The 19,342-nt window shown below is 24.7% G+C and overlaps 4 protein-coding genes across 4 annotated transcripts; 3 read left to right on the top strand and 1 right to left on the bottom strand.

Moving 5' to 3' along the window:
- Positions 1 to 585: 585 nt before the first annotated feature.
- On the bottom strand, positions 586 to 4,187 carry LOC122502945 (required for meiotic nuclear division protein 1 homolog). Its single transcript, XM_043613304.1, has 5 exons — positions 3,590 to 4,187; positions 3,385 to 3,499; positions 2,960 to 3,179; positions 1,030 to 1,387; positions 586 to 835 (listed from the first exon to the last, which is right to left on the bottom strand). The coding sequence occupies exons 1-5, from the start codon at positions 3,896 to 3,898 to the stop codon at positions 656 to 658; spliced, it is 1,182 nt and encodes a 393-aa protein (XP_043469239.1). The 5' UTR covers positions 3,899 to 4,187; the 3' UTR covers positions 586 to 655.
- Positions 4,188 to 4,291: 104 nt separating this feature from the next.
- LOC122502944 (putative ankyrin repeat protein RF_0381) lies at positions 4,292 to 6,655 on the top strand. Its single transcript, XM_043613303.1, has 2 exons — positions 4,292 to 4,445; positions 4,792 to 6,655. Exon 2 carries the CDS (start codon positions 4,819 to 4,821, stop codon positions 6,541 to 6,543), a length of 1,725 nt encoding a protein of 574 aa, XP_043469238.1. The 5' UTR covers positions 4,292 to 4,445; positions 4,792 to 4,818; the 3' UTR covers positions 6,544 to 6,655.
- A 711-nt stretch (positions 6,656 to 7,366) lies between these two features.
- On the top strand, positions 7,367 to 9,835 carry LOC122502930 (putative ankyrin repeat protein RF_0381). The gene is made up of 2 exons (XM_043613280.1): positions 7,367 to 7,499; positions 7,831 to 9,835. The coding sequence occupies exon 2, from the start codon at positions 7,882 to 7,884 to the stop codon at positions 9,574 to 9,576; it is 1,695 nt and encodes a 564-aa protein (XP_043469215.1). The 5' UTR covers positions 7,367 to 7,499; positions 7,831 to 7,881; the 3' UTR covers positions 9,577 to 9,835.
- A 3,016-nt stretch (positions 9,836 to 12,851) lies between these two features.
- Positions 12,852 to 18,603, top strand: LOC122503007. The gene is made up of 2 exons (XM_043613389.1): positions 12,852 to 14,810; positions 16,708 to 18,603. The coding sequence occupies exons 1-2, from the start codon at positions 13,095 to 13,097 to the stop codon at positions 18,424 to 18,426; spliced, it is 3,435 nt and encodes a 1,144-aa protein (XP_043469324.1). The 5' UTR covers positions 12,852 to 13,094; the 3' UTR covers positions 18,427 to 18,603.
- Positions 18,604 to 19,342: the final 739 nt, after the last annotated feature.

Raw genomic sequence — 19,342 nt, 5'->3', positions numbered from 1 at the left:
TCTTCCTTCACTGTACCTATTGTTTCATTTATTTATTTATTATAATTTTTTAAAATCAACAATTATAATTTATCTTTAGTTCACATTTTTTTATTCTACATCTTTTGCGCTTTTGGATTTTTAAGTTTTATTAACATTTTCTTTAAATTAATCATTTGAAATATCAGTGAATAATTTTTAACGTTTTGCAAAAGTATTTAAAAATGATTTGAATTTTCTAAATTTCTTAAAAGTTTTATTTCTTTTTATAATTTTTAAAAGTTTTTAACTTTCTTAACATTTAAAAAAGATTATAACGTTTTTTAATTTCTAAAATAATTTTCAACTTTATTTTTTAAATTGTATAAAAAAAAGTTTATTTTTATTTTAAAATAATGAAAAAGTTAATAAAAATTTGGCTTAATTTTTCAACTTAGCTTGCAAAATCATTTAAATTAAAATTAGTAATAATTTTATCAATAATTATTCAATGCTTAAAAATCTTTGACTTTGATTAAATTCAAATTAGAATGTAACGAAAAAAATACTGACAATTATAAGACAATTATGTGAAAAAATTATTTTTTTGGAATAAAATCTCATTAATTAAAAGGAAAATAGAAAATATTTATGAAACTAATTTGTAATATAGAAAAATAATTTGAAAACTAACCTATTATTCACTCACTTCTGGTTTCACCAAATATCTATCAATGTAATGAAGTATTTCAAAACCAACTTCAACCATAATAAGAATTATTATCATCCACTCTAATCGGACATGGTGTTTGTCACTTAAATGCGATGACAGAAGTTCCACGAGTTCCACACAATGGTTTATTTTCTCATTCATCACCTAGGCAATAAATAAATCATTAATAAATTAATTAATAAACAATAGATCATTTAAATAATAAATTATTTACTACAGGTAAATTAGAATTTTAGAAAAAATTTAAAAAAGGGAATTTGATTAAATCAGAAAGGTAATATATTATTATAATTTAATTGAAATTGAAATTGAATTTTCCTAAAAATTATTACACTTACTCTGGTGCGTTTATTAATATTAAAATTAGAACAAGTTTGATGATAAAGATTTTCGAGATCGTCACGTTCCCAGTAAAAATCGGGAGTATCGAGTAAATCTGAACTCAAATTAATTAAATGCCTTAGAGCAAAGAGTTCTCCCTGTTTCCTCAGTACTTGTTCTCGTGTCATTTTAATACTTCTGCCGGCTTTCAAATCCTCAGTGACAAATTCAATTGAGTCTACATAATGATTCAATGACGCCTCCCATATTCCCAATTTCACTGATTGAGCTATTGCATTTGAAAATGTATACTTGTCGTATTCATTTGCATCGGAAGCTAAAATTATGTTTCCCTCCTTCAAGTGACTCCTTTTTCTAAAATTCAGTTATACAAAAGACAAATAAATTTATTTCCATTTCTACTTTTTCCAAGAAAAAAGAATTAATTTAGAAAATTTACAAATTTCAAGAAAAAAATTCTAAACGTTCAAGATGAATGAAATGTTTTCAAAAATTATTCAATTTGATAAAAATTAAAAATCGAAATGAAAAATTTGGAGTGCTTATAAATTGTGTTTTTAAACGTAATTTTAATATTTTTATAATAAAACTAGCATAACTATTTTTTAAACTCCTTGTCAGTTACAAAAACTTTCTTTTTAAAATTTAATGAAAATGTATTATTTTTTAAAAAATGTAATTTTTCAAAATCTGATTCTTCAAAAACACGATTACAATTCAAAATAATTTTTGAAAGTAAATAAAATTAAATTCTTTTAAATATAAAATTTATTTCAATGGAATTTGACGAAACTTTTAATAGTTACAATTTTTTAAATTATTTTCGTGAATTCAATTGCCTTCAAATAAATGATTACAATTTTTGAAAAATCGAATTCTTTTTTCGAATTTCTAAATTAAATTATTCAAAAATTCAATTATTTTTTAAAACATATTTAAGAACTTATTGTTCTTTATTTTAATTGCAATTTCAAATAATTTCAATGTAGAACCATTTGAAATCTAATTCTTTCTAAAAATTACAATTGGAAATTTTCGAAAAGTTCAATTGAATTTTTTTTTTAAATCAATACTTATTAGAAATTAACGATAATTGAATTATTTAAATACAAAAATGTTTGTAAAATTTAATTATTCTCCAAATTTTTAGTTACAATTTTCCAAAAAAATACAATAATATTTAAAAATAATTTTTTCAAGTGAGAAAAAAAAATTCTTTCAAAAATAAAATTTATTTTAATAAAATTTGAGAAAATTTCCTATTTCTTCAATTTTTAAAAATAATTTTCGGGAATTCAACTGTTTTCAAAAAATTTTAATTAGGGTTTTTTATAAACCTCATTTTTTTCTGAATTTCTAAATTGAATTTTTCAGATTTCATTAGTTTTGGTAAACAAATATTAATAAATATTTAAATAATTATTGACATTTACTTTAATTGAAATTTCAAATAATTTAAGTGTAAAAACTTTTGAAAATTAATTTTTTCTAAAAATTAAAACTGCAATTTTTTCAAAAGTCAATTATTTAAAATTCTTGACTTAAATGTATGTAATTATTTTTTTAAATTTTCTGTTTCAACGCTTCTAATATTTAATTATAATATTTCAACTAAAATTCTTTTTTAAATCAATTCTTATTAGAATTCAACAAAATTGATTTATTTCAATAAAAATTTTTTTGTAAAATTTAATTATTTTCTAAATTATTAATCATAATTTTTTAAAAAATACAATAATATTTAAAAATAATTTTTTAAAGTGAGAAAATAAAATTTTTTTAAAAATAACATTTATTTTAATGAAATTTGAGAAAATTTACTATTTTTTCAATTTTTTAAAATTATTTTCGGGAATTTAACTATTTTTAAAAAATTTTGATATAAATATTATATGAATTGGATAAAATTGAATTAAAATATATTACCCTTTTTCGGAGTAAGTATAGGACATTATTTCACCTTCGGCGTTTGTTAAATCATCTGCATAACTGTTGTCTTCGTAATTTTTTAAAAATTGCAAAACATTACCCAATTCTAATTCCGAAATATTCCACATAACAACTGTTCCTTCTCTGAAGAAGTAAATTTCACGAGGTTCTAGACCAACTTCGTATTTTGGAACTGCTTGAATTACATCTGGTGCAGCTGTTTAAAAAAAAAAAATATTATCGTATTTTCAAAATAATAATAATTTTTAATTTCAATATTTAAGATGTAAAATGACTAAATAGAAATAAATTACGAAAAAATTATTTCTATATTTAAGATGAAAAATGGCAAAATAGGAGATAAATTACGAAAAGTAAATAGGTTGGTAATTGAAAAAATTTATAATTATTATTTTACTTACGTTTAGTAGATGTACGAAATTTTTGAGGAATGTATAAATCTTGTTGTTTAAGTCCCTCCATGAGTGCTTCTAAATTATATTCCTCAGCAGTTGCTAACGCCTTAACTTTCCAAAACTAGAGAATATTTTTAATGTTATTTTATTAAAAATGAAATATCAATTGACAATAATTAATGTTCCTTTAAATTAATAAAAAAAAACGTACCCCAGGAACCGGTATGTCTTCCTCATCATTGCAAAGTTTTTTCTTTCTCAATAGTCTCTTCTTTATTTGTAGCGGTGAAATAATTTCCTTGATTGGCTTAAAATTTGAATCTTTTTTCTTTGTACAATACTGGGCATTATTTAAAAATACATTTTGATATTCTTTCCTTGCATCAGTGAGAGATTTTGTTGTGACTGTTATAAAGTTTCTTTGTGTTTGTATAACTGTAATTCCTACATTATGAAACGTATTTAAATTTGTAGGTTTAATTGCATTTAGTAATAATCGTTGAACTGTTATCACAATCATTGTTATGTTAAAAAAAAAAAATGACGAAATAATTGTCAATTTATGTTACATCAACTGAAAGGCTGAAGTTCAAGTTTGTGGTTAGAAGCACGTGTTTTTCAATTTGCCGCATTTATATCACTATCACTGTCACGGAATTTCGTTTGGTTTATTAAACTCAAATATTTATAATCTTTGGACTTTGATCTTTGAAAATGTGCGAGTATTAAGAATTATAAGTTAAAATAGAGAAATATTTATCTTTGTTGTATTATTTCTGGGCATTTGTCGTATTTATGCTTGTCGAACATGTGTTTGTAAAATTTAACCTTAAGGGTTTATCCACATGTGTTGGCAGGGTTGGGTCGATAAATTACAGTAATATGACCCCCACTTTTTTGTGGAAAGAAGGTCCATCCTTGCTTGTAATCATCTGTTTTCTGTTTCACTTGTCAATTTGTCATCTGCTGTAAACACAAATTTTTGCAAAGCAATGAGTGAAAAAATAACCATTGACTTATAAATAAGAAATAAAGGAAATACAACTTCTTAATTTTCTACCTGAAATGTAAGTTAAAAAATAATTTTAAATTCTAGATAATAATAATTGAATTAAAATGATGAAAATAATTTTGATCAATTTGCAGTAACAATATTCTCTTATAATATAAAATAATGATTTTATCTCTGGGTCATCTTTAATAATTATTAGAAAACATGAATATATCGATCACTCCGAGTCTTCGACTCGGAGCAATCGATATCTTCATGTTTTAACTATATAAACAAAAAACAACTTCAGAGTGTGAGGGAGAGAAAAAGTGAATGAATGAAAGAATGCGAAAGAACATTCAAATTATTAAAGTTAATTAAGAAGGTATTTTCCTGTTTTAATTAACAATATTAATTTTCAGATATTTTCGTCCTGAAACAAGATCATAATGGAATTGGAATTCAGAAGCATTATAAACGAAAGAAAAAATACAATATATTTTTCTCAACAAATAAATCCTCTAGAACAAGCACTACAGTTTGGTTCAATTGTCGAAATTGAAGACATACTTCGTGAAAAATATCAAGCAACATTATCACCAGAAAATGATTGGGCGAAAAAATGTAGACAAATTATCAATATTTGTCTGGAGAAAAAACTTAACGTTAACGTGAAACTCACAAATTATTGTTCTTTATTACATTTTATGATAAAACATCTCGACGAAGATTTTGAATCAGTTATCAAAAAATGCAAAGAACTTGATATTAATGCATTGAATGTTGTTTATGATGAGCCGGATGATAATAAGTCCTTACTTCATTTTGCGATTGATCAAAGAAAACAGAATGCAGTGAAAGCTTTAATAGAATTTGGTGCAGATGTCGATATAAAAGACTCCCGTTCTCGGACACCTTTATTTTACGCCGTTCTTTCTAAACAAATAGAAACAGCAGAAATGCTTCTAAAAGCAGGTGCGGATATTAATGCGAAGGATTCTGGAAATATGATGCCAATAAATTATGCTTTTGGTGAAAGAGAAGATACTAGTAATGAAAAATACAAACCTTCGAAATTAGTAAAGCTCCTGTGTTCATATGGAGCTGATTTAAATTTTAAAAATCAAAGTGGCTCAATGACATTAGTTATTGCGTGTAGAAAAGGCAATTTCAAGGAAATAGAATTTTTGATTGAACATGGAGCTGATTTATTGTCGAGTGATGAAGACGGCAAAACGGCATTACATTCTGCAGCCGCAGAATATAATTACAAACTTGTAGATTTTCTAATACGTAGAGGTGTTGATATTAATGCTCAAGATATGCATAAGGAAAATTCTATTCATCATCTGGCAAATACTTTGAAAACGATTAATAATGTACTTGAATATTTCGGAGACAATACGCATGAAGCTATCAGTGACATATGGAATTTCGATTTTGAAGGCGATGAAGTTAAAAAAGCTGCGAAAATGATAGAATTTTTAGCGGATAATGGCGCAGATATAAATACTTTCAATAAGCAAAACATTACACCTCTAATGATAAGCGTTCGTTCTAATGCTCTTGAAATTACCGAATGCCTTTTAGAGTTAAATGCCAAAATTTACAATAGTAACAATTTTCTGCATTTTGAAGACAGTTTCAACCGTCACGTAAATACACAATTTAATTGTGATAAAATTACTACGTGGGCACTATTGACAGCATTTTTAGCACTCAAAGACATCGCTATTCATGAAAATACTTTTTTATCTGTTGATTTTCAATGGGTCGATTACTCTCTTGAATCGTGTTATGAAGAAGTAGCTTATATGCAGGAAAAAAAAATATGGGCTGATCGAAAAGTTACATTTTATGATTTTCTAAATGAAGATTTGTTGAAGGTGACGAAATATTTCAGAAATGATGATGTAATGTCTGTTTTGGAATATGAAAAATATCAAGAATTTCCAGATTACAGATATTTTTTTGAAAAACGTAAAGAGAGGGTTGAGAAAATGAAAAATTGTCAGAATGTTTTTATTCGTTTTCTCAAGGAATTTTTTAAGAGAAATTTACCAAGTGTGGTAATTTATCAGATAATTAATTACTTGACAGCTGGGGATCTTCGCAACTTTGGAAGAGCGTTCTGCATAACGGAAAAATCACCTAATGGAAAATACTTCATTTAAATCGTTTATTGTTTATGAAAAATAATAAAATTCATACATTATAAGAAACATTTACGTTAAGAAAAATTATTGTTGACAATATTTTTCTAATTGTGTGATAATTACTATTTACTACTTATATACTTTTGGAAATTTTGTGTTATTTTGCTAATAAAATTTTGCTTTCATCTGCGATTTTGATTTCATTTACTTTACTCATAAAATTGTCGCAAGTTTTTTTAAACCTCACAATATTTTGTTTTTTTAAAATAAAATCAAGTTTTTACGGATGATTCTTCACGAAAACTAAATTATGTGTGCACGGTATTTTGCTAAAAATTATTAAAATTTATTTAAATTACATTAAAAATTCTGCCTGCTGTAGCATTATAAAAATTTACGAATTTTCAATCAGATCACTAAAGAAAAATTCAAAAAAATTTAAATAACCGAAATATTGAACAAAAGCTCGCTTCATTCAAGACAATTAAAAAAATTTCTTTTATTTAGATATTACACAAAAAATTATTAAATCACATAGTATAGCTGCCTGTGTTGAAAAAACAACCCTTATATAGTGTGAGTTTTGTTTATTAAAAATGTGCGAGTATTGACAAATTGTTATGAATTAAAATAAGGAAATATTTATCGTTTTTAATTATTATTCTACCTACTGAACATTTAAATCCTTGTCAAAATTGATTTGTTTTGTAAAATTTCAAATATTCATTTTCTTAAGGTATATTCACATGTGCTGGCAGGGTTGGGTCGATAAGTTACAGTAATGACCCCCACTTTTTTATAGAAAAAAAGGTCCATCCAATATCCATGCTTGCAATCATCTGTTGAATTCTGTTGTTTGTAACTTGCGTGACTTGTAAACACTTGTAAAGTGAAAACGAAAGTTAAATATCATAAACATTTTGACAGTTATGTAAAAGAAATTCAATTTTTTCTCAATTTTATACTATATAAATGTAAGTAAAAAAAGATATTTCAATATAAGATCTTAAATTCTTTCTGTTTGGTCTAATGGTTTTATTATATTCTACGGTAAGTCCAGAACGTCAATTTTAGGTTATAACGGTTATTAACCAACGTGTCGTAAAACAATAAGCAATTATCGTGTCTACGTTTGAAAAATTGACATTCTAGACTGTTACCACGATGTTTAATTATTCTTTAATATGCGACAATTAAATATTCCGCCACCAAATCTATGAAAATAAAATAAATATTTACTTTTAAATAAAATATTTATAATATATTTTCTTATGTCAACTAACTGAGCATATTATTAATTTTCAGATATATAGATTTTGAATCAAAATCATTATAGAATCGGAATTTTTTTACATTATGGACGAAGGAAGAAATACGAGAGGTTTAATTCAAAATAAAAAAAATCTAGTACAAGCATTGCTGTTTGGTTCAATTGTTGAAATTGAAAATATTCTTTGTGAAAAATTTGAAGCTACATTTTCAGCAGAGAATGATTCGGTGGAAAAATGTAGACAAATAATTAATATTTGTTTGGAGAAGAAAATTGATGTTAATTTCGAAGGGACAAAGTATAATGCTTTATTATATTTTGTAATAAAATATCTTGACGAAGATTTTAAATCAGTTATTAATAAATGCGAAGACTTTGATGTTAATGAATTAATGCATTCAAATGAAATGTCTTTACTTCATTCAGCGATAGAAGGCAAAAAACAGAATGTAGTGGAAATTTTAATAGAATTTGGTGCAAATGTTGATGTAAAAGACGGCAGTCAACAAACACCTTTATTTTATGCCGTTGAAAGTAAACAAATAGAAATAGCAGAAATGCTTTTGAAAGCGGGAGCGAATGTTAATGCGAAAGATCTCGATGATATAATGCCAATTAATTTTGCTTTTGGCGAAAGAGAAGATACTAATGGCAATGAAAAATACAAACCCTCGAAATTAGTAAAGCTCTTGTGCTCATATGGAGCTGATTTGAATTTCAAAAATGAAAATGGCAATATGACATTACTTTCGGTTTGCAAAAAAGGCAATTTCAAGGAAATAGAATTTTTGATTGAACATGGAGCTGATTTATTGTCGAGTGATGAGGACGGCAAAACGGCATTACATTATGCAGCTTTAGGATTTAATTACAATATTGTAGAGTTTCTATTGCGTAGCGGTTTTGACATTAATGCAAAATATTTTTTCAACGACAATCTTGTTCACACGCTGGCAAATTTTTCGAAGGATTTATATACAGTGCTTAATTTACTAGTAGGCGATGGAATTATCAATAATGTATTAAATGAAACACACTATAATGGAATTAAAGAGTCCGCAAATATGGTTGAATTTTTTGCCGATAATGGCGCAGATATCAATTCTTTTATGCATGAACGCTATACTCCTTTGTTGTCAAGTGTTCAAAGTAATTATCTTGAAATTACCGAATGCCTTTTGGAGTTAAACGCCAAAATTCACAAAAAATTATTTAGAAGATATTATTACTGTAGTTATCCTAATCTTCACGTCAATCCAAAGTTGCATTGTAATAAAATTACAAGTTGGGTACTACTAACAGCTTTTTCAGCACTTAAAAATATCAATTTGAATGATTATCGTATTTCACGTAAAAATTTTCAATGGGTCAAGTCCTTTTTTGAAGAGTGCAAACAGGAAGTAATGAAAATGCAAGAAAGAAGAATATGGGCTGATCGAGAAGTTTCATTTTTTGATTTTCTAAATGAAGATTTGTTGAAGGTGACAAAATATTTGAGAAATGATGATGTGATGTCTGTTTTGGAATCTGAAAAATATGATGAATTTCCAGATTACAAATATTTGTTTGAAAAGCGAATAGAGAGAGTGCAGAAAATGAAAAATTGTCTGAATGTTTTTCTTTGTTTTCTCAAGGAATTTTTTGAGGGAAATTTACCAATCGTGGCATTTGATAAAATAATTAGTTACTTGACAGCTGGCAATCTGCGCAATTTTGGAAGAGCATTGTGTATAACGGAAGAATCACCTAATGGAAAATATTTCGTTGTTCACGAAAAATAATAAATTTCATACGTTGTAAGAAACATTCACGTTAAAAAAAAGTATTGTTGACAATATTTTTCTAATTATGTAATAATTACCCACTACTTCGAATTTCAAATTTATTTTGGTTTTCTTAATAAAATTTTTAAATAACACCAGTTTTCTTAGAAATTTTTTTTTTTAATTATTTTACTAAAAATTGTTAAACCGCATAAGTAGGGCTCTCCTTTTTGAAATAATTACCCTAAAATAATTTGTGTTTCTTTTATTAAAAATATGCGACAATTGACAATTATTGTATTATTATAAATTAATAAATGCAAATATTTATGTTTAATTTATTATTTCTACTGAACGCACTTAAAACCCTGTTTGTGGGAAATTTTGTTGATTTTTACATATTTGTCTTTCTTTCTTTTGGTTTTAATGGTTTTTGTTTATAAAATTTCAAATATTTATTTTCCAAAGGTATATCCACATGTGCTAGCAGGGTTGGGTCAATATGTTCTAGAGACACTTTGACCACTTTTCTGTTGATAGACCATCTATGTTTGTAATTTTAATGGTTGTAATCATCTGGTGATTGTAAACAGTTGCAAAGTGCAATGAGTGCAAGATGAACATTTTTACATATAGAAATTAAAGAAATTGATTTTTTTTCTTAATTTTGTATCTGAAACGTAAGTAAAGAAAGATATTTTAGTAAATGATCTTAAATTCTTTCTGTTTGACCTAAATGCTTCGCTATATTTGATGGTTAGTCCAGAATGTAAATTTTAGGTTATAAACCGTTTTGTCACATTGTCATGTACATAAATAAACAGATAAACAATGCAAGACAATAATTGCTCATTGAAATCTACGTGTTGACGATTAAAACATTTTGGACTTTCATTGTTAAAAATTTAATATAACGAATTTCATTACCATATTCGATGGCTTCCAAATAAAAACATAATATTGAAAATTTTATGTTTTTTTAACTCCAGGAGACAAATAGAAAACGTGATTATTTAAAACTACAGTTTCTTGAAGGTTACAATTTTTAAAATTTATTTCTAAAGTGTAAACAAATTTCAAAAATATAAAATAATCAAATTATTTGTTTACAGTTAAGCCTTGAAACAACCTCGATAAGTCAGGGAATTTTTATCGAAATTAATTCAATTTTAAAAAAATTTATTGCGTTTACAATTTTCATAAGTAGATGAACTTCAAAAGATTTTGATTTCAAATTTTGTAAAATTTTAATTTTAAATGAATTCAATGAGAAATATAAAAAATCTTAGATTTAAAAAAATGTTTAAAACTAAAACTCTTCTGAAATTAGTTAAATTTTTCAATATATATTTAATTGATTATTAAAAATAATGGATTTATAGAAGAATTTTAGTTAAAAACACTAAACAAATTAAATTTTGAAGCAATTACAAATGATTGCAGAAATTCAATTATTTTCAAATAAAAGTAGTAAAATTCTTTTCAGAAATTCAATTATTTTTAAAAACTTTTCTCAATTTAATGATTTTTAATATCTACTACTTTACTAAAAATTCCTAAAAGAATTCAATTAGTTAACAAAAATTTTAATAAAATTCTATGCAAATATTTAATTATTTTTATAAATAATGAGAATTAATAATTATTAATTATTAATTAATAATTGAATTCACAGGAATTCAATTAAAAATAGTATTTTCATTTTCATATACATATTTTCATATATTTTTCAATTATTTTCATAAATAATAAAACTCAATGCTGAATTTCAATTATTTTTAATACAATTTTAATGGAATTCCTCGAAAAATGTTATTATTCTTAAAAATTTTATTAAAATTTATCAAAGAAATTTAATTATTTTAATACTTTTTGCTACAATTTATTTATTAGAATTTAAGTATTATTTTTAATACGTTTTTAATTACATTTCTTTAAAGAATAAAATTATTTTCAAAAATTTTAATGAAATTCTTTGCGAAACAATTGAATTTTTTTAAAAATAATTTTAATAAAATTCTTCGCAAAAATCCAATTATGTTTAAAAATTTACAAAAAAATCTTGTCAAAATTTCAATCATCTTTATAAATAATAAGATTTTCCTCTGAAATTCAAATATTTTCAAAACTTTAAATAAAATTCTTAACAGAATTTAAATTATTTTTAATACTATTTTCATCAAATTTCTCGAAAAATGCAATTATTCTTAAAAATTTTATTAAAATTTGTCAAGAGAATTCAATTATTAAAAAATTTGTTGATAAAATTCTTTATGAAAATTCAATTTTAAGAAACATTCAATTGTTTAATAAAATGATTATTTTTATACTTTAAATAATTAAATTGTCGTAGAATTTTCTAATACTGTAATGTATGTTTTTATTTAGCAGCCATTGATATTATTGTATCCTAATCAAATGTACAAACATCTAAAAAGAATATTTACTTTAAAAATAATATTAAGAAATTATTTTCATACCTCAACTAATTCAATATATTCTTTTTCAGGGCACATATGGGTGATTCTCCTGAAAGGGACCCTTTTTTGGTTGAATTTCCAAAAAATCAAATTATTCTTTTTTTGTTACTTTTCTTTCATAAATAAGTTTAAAAAATGTTTAAAGATAAAAATATAAGTTGCGCAAAATTAATTTTCAGAAATAAGACCTCCAGGAACATTTTACTATAATGTGTTCTAGAGGTTAAGTATAATTAATTATAACTTTTAAATTAATTATTTTGTAAAAAAAACTCGGTAGGAATATTTTTTTTATATAATAAATTGTTATGTTTTAATTTATTGCACTTTTTGATTGTATATTTTATTTTTATTAAATTAATAATTTAATTTGAGGGTTAAATATTTCAAAACAATGATAAAAAATTAAAAACAAAAGAAAACGGCTATCAAATATAAAAAAGGCTTCGGAGATGAATTGATAATTTAATGAAAAAATTCTCATTTTTTCTAATTTTAAAAATATTACAATTTTTTAAACAATATTTTTAGTTTTAATCATCAAATATTTTCACATCGATTACATATTATGTTTAAAACGTTAAAAAATATGATGTTATTATATAGAAAATGAGGCTTCGGAGATGAATTTAATTTTTACTCTCATTGATAATACTATTTTAATTAATAATTTAAATAACTTTTTTTACCTTCTTTTAAACAAATGTAAGTAAAAAATAATCCTTATATTCTGAACTTTAATTTGATATATATCATAAATATGTTGAAATTGTTTAAATACGTTAAAATATAATTATAAAATATACATTCTGTTTAACCAAAATTCGATGACAAAATTAAATATGTTTTTTAAATAGGAAGAAATTTAAATATAAGCAATAGAAGATTATATAAAGATAGATAAATCTTCGTAGATTATAAATAAATTTTTCAAAAAATTTAAACTTGATAAAATATTAATGAAAAATTAATTTAAATAATGAACCTCATGTTGGAGACACGTGAAGTGGTCCCTTTCAGGAGAATCACCCATATACATTTTCTTACAAAAGCACAATGGAATCGAAACTTTTAGAAATTATAGACGAAAGAAAAAAAGCGGAAAGATTTGCTCGAGCAAAAAATCCTCTAGTAGAAGCACTACTGTATGGTTCCATCGTAGAAATTCAAGATATTCTCCGTGAAAAATATGAAGCAACATTATCACCAGAAAATGATTGGGCGAAAAAATGTAGACAAATTATAAATATTTGTCTGGAGAAAAAACTTAACGTTAGCGTGAAAATAACAAATTATTGTGCTTTATTACATTTTGTGATAAAACATTTCGACGAAGATTTTGAATTAGTTTTCAAAAAATGCGAAAAATTTGATATTAATGCATATAATGATCCATATTATATGCACGATACGAAGTCTTTACTGCATTTTGCGATAAAATTAAGAAAACTGAATGTAGTGAAAATTTTAATAGAAGTTGGTGCAAATGTTGATGTAAAAGACGGCCGTGAACAAACACCTTTATTTTACGCCGTTGAAAGTAAACAAATAGAAATAGCAGAAATGCTTTTGAAAGCGAAAGCGAATGTTAATGCGAAAGATTGTAAAAATATGATGCCAATTAATTTTGCTTTTGGCGAAAGAGACGAAACTAGTGGCAATGAAAAATACAAACCCTCGAAAATGGTAAAGCTCTTGTGTTCGTATGGAGCTGAGTTAGATTTCAAAAATCAAAGTGGTACAAGAACATTGATTATGGCTTGCGGAATTGGCAATTTAAAAGAAATAGAATTTTTGATTGAACATGGAGCTGATTTATTGTCGAGTGATGATGACGGCAAAACGGCATTACTTTGTGCAGCCGTAAAATATAATTACAATCTTGTCGATTTTCTATTACGTCGCGGTGTTGATATTAATGTTGTTGATGATCAATGCATAAGTGCTATTCACGAACTGTCATATATTATAGAAAACATTGAGGTCACGATTGCAAATGATGGATACAATACTTATGAAGCTATTAGCGACGATTGGTATTTTGATTTTATAGGCGATGAACTGAAGAAATCTGCTGAGATGATAGAATTTTTAGCTGATAATGGCGCAGATATAAATACTTTCAACTATGAACAAATTACTCCTTTGATGACAAGCGTTACAGCTGATGCTCTTGAAATTACTGAATGCCTTTTGGAGTTAAATGCCACAATTTACGAGCACGAAGCATTTTTTATGAGAGGTCGAATGTTTCCTCATGTTCCTGAAACGACCGATTTTTCTCCTAATGGAATTAATACGTGGGCAGTATTAACAGCATATTCAGCACTTAAAAACATTTCTGTTTATGAAAAGTTTCAATCTGAACATTTTAAATGGATCCATAGCTTATTTGAAGAGTGCAAAGAAGAAGTTATAAAAATGCAAGAAAATAAAATATGGGCTGATCGAGAAGTTTCATTTTTTGATTTTCTAAATGAAGATTTGTTGAAGGTGACAAAATATTTCAGAAATGATGATGTTTTGGAATCTGTTTTGGAATCTGAAAAATATGACGAATTTCCACGTTACACATATTTGTTTGAAAAGCGTATAGAGAGAGTGCAGAAAATGAAAAATTGTCTGACTGTTTTTATTCGTTTTTTGAAAGAGTTTTTTAAGAGAAATTTACCAAGTGTAGTAATTTATCAGATAATTAATAACTTGACAGCTGGAGATCTTCGCAATTTTGGAAGAGCGCTCTGCATAACGGAAAAAACACCCAATGGAAAATATTTCATTTAAATAGTTTATTGTTTATGAAAAATAATAAATTGTGTACATTGTAAGAATCATTCGTGACAAGAAAAAGTATTGCTATACAATTTTTCGAAACAATTCAATTATTTTTATAAATTGTAAAATTCTTTACGAAAATTCAATTATTTAATTATAAATTGTAAAATTCTTTACAAAAATTCAATTATTTTTAATAAAAATTTTAATAAAATTTCATAAAAAGAATCCAATCCTTTTTTAATTTAAAAAAAAAAAATTTTTTGAAATTATATTCAAAAAATTAAAGAAATTTTTTTTAATGAATGCAATTATTGTCAAAACTTTTAATAATATCTATATTATTGGAAAGAATTTAATTATTCTCTATATTCCAAAAAGTTTTTGCATTATTTAAAAAAACTAATTAATTTTTTGATGAATTTTGATTAAATATTTTGTACATGATTTTTTTCTCCAAAGTGTTAAAAATAATTCTAAATTATTATTTTTTGTCTGCGTATTTAAATTTTCGGAAATATGTAATTGAAAGTACTAAAATTAAAATACTATATACATAAAATTAAAAGATAATTTTCATTAATTTTCATTTTTAAATCTTTGTTTAAAGATTTTTCATTAAAATTTTTGATAATTCAATTACTTTGAAAATTTGCAATAAAAATTCTTCAAAAGTTGACTTTCGAAATTTGTAACAAAATTCTCAATTTTCTAAATTTCTCTGACAAAAAATTGTTTTTCCTGACATTTCCCTGACTTAACTGACATATGTAGCCAACCTGAATATTTGAATACAATTCCTTGAATGAATTAAATTATTTTAGAAAGTTGTAATAAAATTCTGAGAAGAATTATTGAATTATTATTTTCTAAAAATTTTAATAAAATTCAATAATTAAATTAATGTTTAATTTCAATTATAAAAAAAACACGATTAAAAACTAAAAAGAAAACAAATTGTTCATAAAATTCAAAATTTTCAATTAAAATTATTAAAGAAACTCCATTATTCTAAAAAAATTCAAAGAAATTCTTTTAAAGAATTGTAGGATTTTCAAAAAATTTTCGCAATAATTCAATTATTTTCATAAATAATAAAATTCTTCGAAGGAAATTAAATTATCCTCAAATTTTTTTGATAAAATTCTTTGCAAGAATTTAATGCTTTTCGATAAATTAAATTAAAAATTAGAAATATTTAAAAAGAAAAATTATTTAAAAAGTTAGAAAACAAAAAAACAAACAATAATTAATTTATCGTTCCATTTGTTTGAAATAAATATGACATTTTTTAAAGGTATATTCACATGTGCTAGCAGGGTTGGGTCAATAAATTCTAGTGGTTATAATAGCGACAGGCGACACCCACTTTTTTATTGAAATGACCTTCTACATGATCTATATCATCCATGATGCTTGTAAATCATCTGTTGTTGTTGTTTGTAAAGTGAAAGACGTATGAGATAAACATAGTTATAAAAAATAAAAGAAATTCAATTTTTTCTTAACTTTGTAACTGAAATGTAAGTAAAAAACATATTTTAATAAAAGTTCTTAATTGTTTTTATTTGGCCTATTGGCTTCAGTATATTTTATATGGTAAGTCCAGAATATCAATTTTAGGTTATAATTTCAACGTGTCGTGAAACAATGCAACCCTATAGGAATAACCGGGGTAACGTTTTTAAAATTAATGGTTTCGGAGTTTAAAAAACTTGCAGTCTGGATTTACCATGATGTTAAAAATTTAATATGACAATGACGCATTTCTCATAAAGATCTACTCGATCTACTAGAAAGATTTAAAAAATTATTTATTTTCATAAAAAATATCAGTATTTGCCTACATTTAACTAACTAAAAATATTAATTTTCAGGAAAATACAGATTTTAAAATAAAATCATAATGGAGTTGGAATTTTTAAAAATTATGGACGAAAGAAAAAATGCGGGACTTTTTTCTCGAAGAAAAAATCCTCTAGAGCAAGCACTACAGTTTGGTTCGATTGTCGAAATTGAAGACATACTTTGTGAAAAATATCAAGTAACATTATCGCCAGAAAATGATTGGGCGAAAAGGTGTCGACAAATTATAAATATTTGTCTGGACAAAAAACTTGACGTTAACATTGAAGACACAAATTATTGTGCTTTATTATATTTTGTGATGAAACATCTCGACGAAGATTTTGAATCAGTTATCAACAAATGCGAAAAATTTAATATTAATTCATTGAATGATGTTGATATGCCGGAAGTAAAAAAGTCTTTACTTCATTTAGCGATTAATGAAAGAAAACAGAATGTAGTGAAAATTCTAATAGAATTTGGTGCAAATGTTGATGTAAAAGACGGCTGTCAACAAACACCTTTATTTGACGCTGTTGGAACTAAACAAATAGAAGTGTCAGAAATGCTTTTAAAAGCAGGTGCGGATATTAGTGCGAAGGATTCTGGAAATATGATGCCAATAAATTATGCTTTTGGCGAAAGAGAAGATACTAGTGGCAATGAAAAATACAAACCCTCGAATTTGGTAAAGCTGTTGTGTTCGTATGGAGCTGAGTTAGATTTCAAAAATGAAAGTGGCAATAGGACATTGTTTTTGGTTTGCTATAATGGTAATTTAAAAGAAATTGAATTTTTAATTGCACATGGAGCTGATTTATTCTTTAGTGATAAAGACGGTGCTACGGCACTAAATTCCGCAGTTCTGGGATACAATTACAAGGTTGTTGATTATCTACTAAGTCGCGGTTTTGACATTAATGCTAAAGATTCATATAATGATAGTCTTATTCACGATCTGGCATATTCTTTGTACGATATTTATAATGTACTTAAATATTTCGGAGACAATACGTATCACGCTATCAGTAACTTATGGAATTTTGATTATTTAGGTGATGAAGCGAGAAAAGCGTCAGAAATGATAGAATTTTTAGTGGATAATGGCACAATTGATATAAATGCTCCCAATAAGGAAAACATTACTCCTTTAATGATAGGCGTTCATTATAATGCTCTTGCAATTACCGATTCCCTTTTGGAGTTAAACGTGGAAATTACGGATAATAGAAATTTTCCATATTATGACCGGAGATATCCCAATCTTCACGTCAATCCAAAGTTTTATTGTAATAAAATTACAACGTGGGTATTGTTAACCGCTTTTTTAGCACTTAAAAATATCGATATTAAAGACTATACTTTTTCAACACATGATAATTTTGAGTGGGCCTATTCTTTTTACGAAGAGTGCAAACTGGATGTAATCAAAATGAAAGAGAGAAGAATATGTGTTCATCGAGAATTTTCATTTTTTGATTTTCTAACTGATGATTTGATGAATGTGACAAAATTTTGTAGGAACTATGATTTAACGTATGTTTTGGAATTTCAAATATATAATGAATTTCCATGTTATAAATATTTGTTTGAAAAGCGTGTAGAGAGAGTGGAGAGAATTAAAAATTGTCAGAATGATTTAAATCGTTGTTTCAAAGAATTCTTTAAGGGAAGTATGCCAAGTTTAGTAATTTATCAAATTATTGATTACTTGACAGCTGCGGATCTTCGCAATTTTGGAAGAGCATTTTCTGTAACTGAATAAGCAATCAATGGAAAATATTTTATTTAAATATTTTATTGTTTAACAAAAATAAAAAAATGTACGCTTATAATCACGATATAAGAAAAAGTGTTGTTGACAATATTTTTCTAATTATGTGATAATTATGTAGTATTTCAAATTTTGTGCTATTTTCGTAATAAAATTTGAATTAAAATTTACAAAAATTTCGAATTTAAACCTTTCCGAAATGCAGCAACTTATAAAAATATTATTATAAAAAATGAAAAAATCGATTACTTCAAAATTATTTTCATTATTTCAATTCAATTATTATTTTCTAGACTTTTGAAGAGTTTTACTAAAATTTTTGACAATAATTGAATTGGAAGATTTTTATTAAAATTTAAATTCATTCGAGGAATGTAATTAAATTTGTACTGAAAATAATGGAATTATTTTGAAGAACTTTATGATTTATTAAAATAATTTATTTGTTTTAAGAAATTTTATTACAATTTTTGCAATTAATTAAATTTCTCAGAAGAATTTTATTAAAATTTATAAGTATTCCCAAATTCTTTCAAAGAATGTTATTATTTACGAAAATAATTTAATACTTGCTAAGAACTTCGATATTTTTGAAAATAATTGAATTTTTGTGAAGAATATTATTAAATCTTTTAAAAATAATTGAAATTTTAGAAATAATATTAATATTTATAAAAATATTTGAATTTTTGTAAAGAATTTTGTTAAAAAAACCTTAAAGTGTTAAAAAAATTTATGTTGATATTTAATTAAATAAAAATTTTGTTAATTTTTTAAATAATTTTCGAAAAATTTCTTAGACAATTTTCAAATCCATTTGTTTGCAATTCAATTTTACGAAATTTCGATTAGAAAATAAAAACTTCAAATAATTAAAAAAAAATTCATTAAAATTTTTCAAAAAAAT

Source organism: Leptopilina heterotoma, unplaced genomic scaffold (assembly GCF_015476425.1).
Source record: "Leptopilina heterotoma isolate Lh14 unplaced genomic scaffold, ASM1547642v1 Lhet_24, whole genome shotgun sequence".
NCBI classification, from domain to species: Eukaryota; Metazoa; Arthropoda; class Insecta; order Hymenoptera; family Figitidae; genus Leptopilina; species Leptopilina heterotoma.
The sequence above is the reverse complement of the archived record's forward strand: the minus strand, read 5'-3'. Positions and strand labels throughout refer to the sequence as shown.

Bases quoted from the DNA above. Each gene is read 5' to 3' on its own strand.
- LOC122503007 (XM_043613389.1), top strand. From the start codon at position 13,095: ATGGAATCGAAACTTTTAGAAATTATAGACGAAAGAAAAAAAGCGGAA. The intron at 14,811-16,707 runs TATTTCATTTAA...TACAGATTTTAA, and splicing joins AAAAAACACCCAATGGAAAA to AATAAAATCATAATGGAGTT.
- LOC122502930 (XM_043613280.1), top strand. From the start codon at position 7,882: ATGGACGAAGGAAGAAATACGAGAGGTTTAATTCAAAATAAAAAAAAT.
- LOC122502945 (XM_043613304.1), bottom strand. From the start codon at position 3,898: ATGATTGTGATAACAGTTCAACGATTATTACTAAATGCAATTAAACCT. The intron at 3,180-3,384 runs GTAAGTAAAATA...TTTTTTAAACAG, and splicing joins ATTTCGTACATCTACTAAAC to CTGCACCAGATGTAATTCAA. The intron at 836-1,029 runs GTAAGTGTAATA...TTTATTGCCTAG, and splicing joins ATATTAATAAACGCACCAGA to GTGATGAATGAGAAAATAAA.
- LOC122502944 (XM_043613303.1), top strand. From the start codon at position 4,819: ATGGAATTGGAATTCAGAAGCATTATAAACGAAAGAAAAAATACAATA.